The following is a 7500-nucleotide window of genomic DNA, read 5'->3' on the forward strand; positions in this document are numbered from 1 at the left end:
TTTCACACATACTTAAGCCTTCCCAGTAGATTCCATGCAATTTCCAGGGTCTACGTAAGTGTGAATGGGACTGACCAGGGAAATCCGCTCGGGGCAATTACCCTGGTCGAGACCATGTATGATTCCATGCAATTTACAGGGTCGCTGCACGTCTGAATGGACACTGATACAGTGTCAGACCACCACCACGTTGTCTGTCGATGAGTGATAGCGTTAACACGTAGACACACACCTGTCCTCTGTAAATGAATGAATGAATGAATGGTCTTTATTGTCATTGATATAGTACAGGTACCAAACAACGAAATTTGGGAGGGGGGGCTCCCCTGGTGCTAGGAAAAAAAAAACTAAAAACAAGAAGGGAAAGGAGCTGGTTTACATAAAAATAAAGGCTATGTACACTATCCAGTATCCACTATACTATACTATACAAATAAAACACTGTGCTGTACTCTATGCTATGCTATGCTATGAAATCGAATCAAACTTTATTTATAGAGCACATTTTATAGACGGATGCAACACGCAGGAATATGATAGGATGCGCTTTACAGGATTATGAATACAATAATAAGTCAAATTCAAACGCAAGGAGACAAAGCATAAGAGGATGTATTCAGTCTATAACAGTCATGGGAGTTTAAGGCTGCAAAAGTAGAGAACAAGTGAAGACTGTTGTGACAAATGCATCATGGGAAATCGGGAGTTTGCGTCCTAGCCCTAGGACTGAATATGTCTAATTTTAATGTAAGATATTCTCACTCTCTCACACACATTGACTGTATACATTCTGTCCCATCCCAGGACCAACCAGCAGATCCAGACCAAAGCCATGGCTCTCCTCATGGCCCTGTTACAGACAGCTGGAAATGCAGACAGACTGGTAAGAATGGGTTCTCTCTCTCTCTCTCTCTCTCTCTTTCTCTGTCTCTCTCGCTCTCTGTCTCTGTCGCTGTCTCTCTCTGCTCTCTCTCTCTCTCTCTCTCTGTCTCTGTCTCTCTCTCTCTCTCTCTCTCTCTCTCCCCCTCTCTCTATTTCTCTCCCCCCCCCCCCTCTCTCTCTGTCTCTGTCTCTCTCTCTCTCTCTCCCCCTCTCTCTATTTCTCTCTCACTCCCCCCCCCCCCACCTCTCTCTCTCTCTGTCTCACTCCTTCCCTCCTTTTCCCTCTTTCACACATTCTTTCTTTCCCATGGCTGCCCTGGTTTAGAGAGAAGCGTGTTGCTAATCAGGTTAACTAGCCTGAGTGAAGCTGTTCAAAACAAAGGACTTTTGGGGGAGATTTATGTGACCATTATGTCACAGGAGGCAAAGTCCTGTCGTGTCCCTCCCCCTGACCTGGTTTATGATCATAGAGATGGAACTGCCCCCTTGTGGTGAAATAGTGTAAATGCAGATGGGCCATAAATGATAATACCTGTTGTGTTGTAATACTTAGTACTAATACTAAGTAATGACTCACAAGCTATTGTTTTTCAGGACCTGTTTGCCTTCCTTCAGAAAAAGAACCTTCGGCAGTACATATACAAGGTAAAGTGAATGACATAGGCTAGATAGCCTCAAGTAAAATTGTGACGTTAGAATTCTATCTCCATTATTGTCAAAATTGAGTTTTTTACATAATCTGATCCATTAGGTGTTTATTAATGCCTGTGGTGTTATTTTTTAAATGTTGACATTTTTGAGTTAGTAATTAATATAATACAAAGGTTCCATCTCACAAAACATAATGGAATGTAAAAACGTTGACATTCAATATCTCTGAACGACCCTAAACGGAGATAGAACCTTATAATTCTAAGCTCACGAAATATCAAACACAGAAAATTGACCTTTTCAAAATGTGTTGATGCAGTGGATTTAGTCATTTTGAGCTCCTATCAATCACACTGACTCTAATGTAGATACAGTATGTAGATATTGTACTGTCTAACCTATGACCTACGGTTTGTTGCTGACCCATAGAACATCATCCATAGTTCTGGTTCGGTGGGGGATGAGATGGCCCACTACCTATACGTTCTCCAGTCTGTCACTCTCAACCACCTGGAACCACGCATGAGGATGCCCTTGGACTCATACAACCAGGTGAGATAGGACTGTTATACTCCTACCCTAAGGTGAGATAGGACTGTTATATGTCTACAATCAGGTGAGATAGGACTGTTATACTCCTGCCCTAAGGTGAGATAGGACTGTTATACTCCTACCATAAGGTGAGAGGACTACAACCAGGTGAGATACAGTAGGACTCACACAACCACGGGAGATAGGACTCTAAACACAGAGCAGTGACCTATTCCATCCTTTCCATATGAGCAGCCTCTTCTCACCCTGGGAGTGGGATTGTCTTAAGTGCTGTACAGTACACAGATGATATTATTTACGAGAGCCGCTTAAACTCATACCCCTCTCTTTCTCATTCCTCTTTACCCCTCTATATATCTGTCCCCTCTGTCCATCCCCTCTTTCTCCTATTTCTCTCCCCTCTCAGGATCAGAGAGAGATTCTACACGGGCTTCGACAGGCCGCCTTCGAGACGGAGAGTGAGAACAGCTTGAGTAACGAGCGACGCCGCTCTCTCTGTGCCAAGGAGTTCAAGAAGCTGGGCTTCTCTGTGAGTCTGTCCAATGTGATTCTAACTTCTCTGAGAGAGATATCCAATGAATTAGGACGTTAAAGTTTGTCTGAATAAACGACACATTTTTTTTTGCATGTAGGCATACTGTCTCTCGAAAACATTCTTCTACGTCCCACTTCCTACTATATTATTATTCCCACTACATACCACTGGGCGTCTCCTTCATATACAGTACGTCTCCTTTAGCACTTCTTGTCCATGTCAGTCCTGGTCAACTACTGTATACTACCGCTGGTGGACTGAGCTCCCCACGGCTGTCAGAACGGCAAAGTCACTACCCATCTTCTGTCGTAGACTGAAGACCCATCTCTTCAGGTTACATCTTAACTGCTCCTCCTGAGACATCTTCTGCCCCTCAGCACTACGTCTCCTAAAGACGTCTGCTTTCCCCTCTACTGTGTCCCTAAGAACTTCTATCACCCCCTTTGTACTGCTTCTCTGTTCCTCCAGTATAAAAAAAAAAAAAAAAAAAAATTTTTTAGAAGAAGGTGGTAGAAGAAAATGTCTCCTTCTATCAGTATGAGTGTGTGAGTATGTATGAGTGTGTGAGCATCAGTATGAATATGCATCTGTGAGTATGAGTGTGTGAGTATGACTGTGAATATGCATCTGTGAGTATGAGTGTGTGAGTATGAGTGTATGAGTATCAGTGTGAATATGCATCTGTGAGTATGAGTGTGTGAGTATGAGTGTGTGAGTATGAGTGTGAATATGCATCTGTGAGTATGAGTGTGTGAGTATGCATCTGTGACTATGAGTGTGTGAGTATGAGTGTGTGAGTATCAGTGTGAATATGCATCTGTGAGTATGAGTGTGTGAATACGAGGGTGTGAGCCAGAGTGGGTGTTATCGCCGTTCTCTTCTCCCTCCAGAACAACAGTAACCCGGGTCAGGACCTGCTCCGAGCGCCCCCGGGCCTGCTGGCCCTAGACACCATGGCCTACTTCGCCTGCCGCTACCCCGACGCATACAGCAGGGTGAGGAGACGGAGGGGAAAGCGTGAGGGGGGGAAAGAGAGAAGGAGGGGATAACATAAAAGAAATATGGGTTGTTTTGTGGGAGTATTTCACAATATTGTACAGTATATTTCACAATCTTTTTTTTTTTTTTTTTATCAATGTGTTTTTTATTTAGTTTTCAGAGACATTCCAGTACGTAACAGACACAAGCACACAGACAAAACGATAGCAGAAACAAGAACAAAACAAAACAAAAACAGAAACAAAAAAAATAAAAAATAAAAAATGACAGTTCACAGAGTACTTCTCATATACAATACAAAACCATTTTTAAGAAGTAAGAGGCATTGTTAGACGTTCTATATTTCACAATGAGGTTTCCCCGGACACAGATTAAGCCAAGCCCTATACCAAATCACACTTTCAGTGGAGACTCACCACTGTGAGAAAGTGCGATTTAGTTTCATTTAGGATTAGTCTTATACACTAGGGTTTGGGACCCAACATGCACAGTATACCGTGTCCTCACCTCTCTCTCTCTCTCTCTCTATGCCTCCTTTCATCCCTCTCTCTCTCAGTTCGTGTTGGAGAACAGCAGTAGGGAGGACAAGCACGAGTGTCCGTTCGCCCGCAGCAGCATCCAGCTGACCCTCATCCTGTGTGAGATCCTACGCATCGGAGAGCCCCGTAAGTCAACCTGGGCTTGGACAAGGGCTTGGGCCAGGTCCAGTTCAGTACACATCTGAACTGATGTGTCTGCTGGTTTTCGGGGATACACACAGTCAGGTGTAGTCTGCGGCAGTGCATTTATAGGTGTGCACTATGTCTAGGCTATGTGTTGTGCGGACAGTGTGTGAGAGGACAGTACATGTAGGCAGGCAGGTCTGATGGTATCCTCTCTCTTTCTGTCATTCCCTCATCCCCCCCCCCCTCCTCCTCTCTCTCTCCCCAGCGTCAGAAACCGGGTCAAACTACCACCCCATCTTCTTCTCTCAGGACCGTCTGCTGGACGAGCTGTTCTGCGTCTGCATCCAGCTGATCAACAAGACGTGGAAGGAGATGAGGGCCACGCAGGAGGACTTTGACAAGGTAGCACAGACCTCACGTCTCTCTGTTTATCACCACAGACCTCACATCTCTCTGTTTACCACCACAGACCTCACGTCTCTCTGTTCATCACCACAGACCTCACGTCTCTCTGTTTATCACCACAGACCTCATATCTCTCTGTTTACCACCACAGACCTCATATCTCTCTGTTTATCACCACAGACCTCACGTCTCTCTGTCTATCACCACAGACCTCACGTCTCTCTGTCTATCACCACAGACCTCACGTCTCTCTGTCTATCACCACAGACCTCATATTTCTCTGTTCTCGGGGTTCCCACGGGTCCTTGAAATCCTTGAAAGTGAATTTGAGAAAAAAGAATCAAGGTTTTAAAAGTTTTTGAAAATAGACATGGGTCATTGAAAGTGCTTGAATTCCCCTCTCTCTCTCTCTCTCTCTCTCTCTCTCTCTCTCTCTCTCTCTAAAAAAAATAATATATATATTCAAAAATATAATAATAATAATAATACATTTATTTTATAAGGCGCCTTTCATGACACTCAAGGTCGCCGTACAACACATTTAAAAACAGTTACAAAATTCAAAATACAGCGAAATATACAGTATAAACATAGCTTGCAGCAGAGCAGCACGGGAACAGTAAATCAACGGGGATACGCCTGCGTAAACAAGTGACAAAATGACGCCTGCGTAAACAAGTGACAAAAACAAAATGTTTTACTTAGCTCGTCAACTAGTAAATAAGTCTCTGTTGCTTAACTTTACACATATTTCACAATATATTGTTTTGCTGTGCTGTGGTTGAGAAGGCAAGAGACCATCTAGTGTTCACACATTCAAGCCTCTCTTTTTAATTGTTGTCTGTGAGCGGATAGTTCCTATTATATAAATTCTCATCTACATCTGTCTCAAGCTATGCTGTGTTGGGTCCTTGAATTTGAGGGAATTGAGTCTTGAAAGTCCTTGAAAGGTGCTTGATTTTGATGTTTCAGAAGGTGTGGGAACCCTGTGTTTATCACCACTGACCTCATATCTCGCCCATCATGTCCCATGTCCTCACTCTTTCCCCAATTGGGCTACTTTTGATCACACTGGGCAAAAAAAAAAAAAAAATTTGGGTGGTGGGCTGGATAAATGTCAACTGGGCGGCATAAACGTTTTGGGCTGGTTTTTGGTGGATTTGGCGGTTTATAAGACCGTGGTTGGGCTGGAAATTGTCAATCCCATCTGGCCACCCTGTGTACATGGTGGCCACACGAGGTCAAGCAATGGAACAGCGAAGCTGTAAACGTTGACAAAATGTACCCTCATGCACTCTATCCATCTGACCATTATCGTCCATTAGACAGACTGACTCCCTCCAAAAAGTCCCGAGCGTCGTAATGACCCCGCCCTGTGCGTCACCCTGCATCTGCAAACACAGTAGGCCTATAAAGTATGAAAACACAGCAGCGTCTGCCACAGCCTTTGATTGCGATCCGCGCACATCGCAATCGTTCTGTGACCGTTGACCTCTCTCTCTTCGAGTAGGAAACAGTGTTTAATCTATAGCCGGCTCTGGGATGGGAAGCCAACCAGCTGTGCCAGTAATGAGTCGGACAGAATCGTTACGACAGGCACAGTGATCAGTCACCCGGGAAACGACCATCACAATGGGATATTATTGACTCGTCTATTCGAACGAAGAGAGGGCCGCGATAATTACCAGACTAATCCGAATGGATACCATGCCTCGTGAAATGGAAGACAGACTACCAGACCGGTCGGTGCACACAGAAAAGCTCGTACTGGTCTAGACACAGATATGGAGCTAGCCCCTTTGAAGCATTTTTTTACGTGGCAGTCTCCCTTCCTTGGCTGATTGTATCTCCTTTCTGATGCTAAAGAACCGACACCCTACTGCCCTTAGACGGACGCATTGAGAAACACCCATCAACAGAGCCATGTTTAACAACGTGCTGTCATGGTTGTAAACCCCTGACCTTTTGACCTCTGGCTGAGGCGAGTGTCCGGCCAGCAGGCCTTGTCATTGTATGCGCCCACGTCTCTCTCCCACAATCCCCTGGGGCAGGGACAATAGGGCCTTTAGAGTCACAAAGAGAATCCTGGTCCGTGGCAGATTCGGAGCGGGAGAGAAATGCCGTGCACAATCGCCTGGTTACATCAGCAGTAATTGCACAACAGAAATTGCACAACAGAGAGATGGACAGCAGTAGACTCAGCCATGTTTGAGAGAGAGAGAGAGAGAGAGAGAGAGAGAGAGAGAGAGAGAGAGAGAGAGAGAGAGAGAGAAGCCATGGCTGTTGGTTTGTTTTCCCCCTGCTGTAGGTTGCCTGTGGCTCACTTCTCTCATGTTTTGATCATATCTGCTTTGACCAGGTATCTCTTGGTCAAAAAAAAAGAAGTATATCTCAATAATAATAATAATAATAATAATAATAATAATACATTAGACTTAGTCTAGAACGTATATCTATATATATATATATATCAAGTATATCAATGAGACCACCCTGGATGAAATGACAAGTCAAATGTAAAACCTAGTTTCTTGGAGAAGTGAACGGACTGAATGCAGGAGTAGAGGAGAGAATGTGTTGACTGGAGAGCTGTTATCTTTCACCTCCATGCTTGTCTCTCAGGGCACAATTCAATATCTCAGTTTGGTTGTTGTCAACAAGCCATGCTGGCAATCTATATTTGGCTTTTACTACTGTGGCCTTCTTCCACTCTCTCTCTCTCTCTCTCTCTCTCTCTCTCTCTCTCTCTCTCTCTCTCTCTCTCTCTCTTTCTCTACCAACAGCAGCTCCTACATCCTGTCTCTCTCGCTC

At 44.4% G+C, this 7500-nt stretch overlaps 1 protein-coding gene across 1 annotated transcript in view; it reads left to right on the forward strand.

Moving 5' to 3' along the window:
- The window catches only part of elmo3 (engulfment and cell motility 3), a gene marked incomplete at both ends in the record, with an annotated part of 18603 nt that overhangs the window by 4920 nt on the left and 6183 nt on the right, over positions 1 to 7500 (forward strand). Inside the window, 7 exons of the mRNA XM_080545377.1 lie at positions 805 to 883; positions 1477 to 1527; positions 1963 to 2085; positions 2492 to 2614; positions 3511 to 3615; positions 4176 to 4284; positions 4550 to 4686. Of these exons, the coding sequence (XP_080401503.1) occupies positions 805 to 883; positions 1477 to 1527; positions 1963 to 2085; positions 2492 to 2614; positions 3511 to 3615; positions 4176 to 4284; positions 4550 to 4686 (727 nt within the window). The remainder of the gene's footprint in view (positions 1 to 804; positions 884 to 1476; positions 1528 to 1962; positions 2086 to 2491; positions 2615 to 3510; positions 3616 to 4175; positions 4285 to 4549; positions 4687 to 7500) is intronic.

Source organism: Nansenia antarctica (assembly GCF_963989245.1).
Source record: "Nansenia antarctica genome assembly, chromosome: 14".
In the NCBI taxonomy this organism is placed as follows: domain Eukaryota; kingdom Metazoa; phylum Chordata; class Actinopteri; order Argentiniformes; family Microstomatidae; genus Nansenia; species Nansenia antarctica.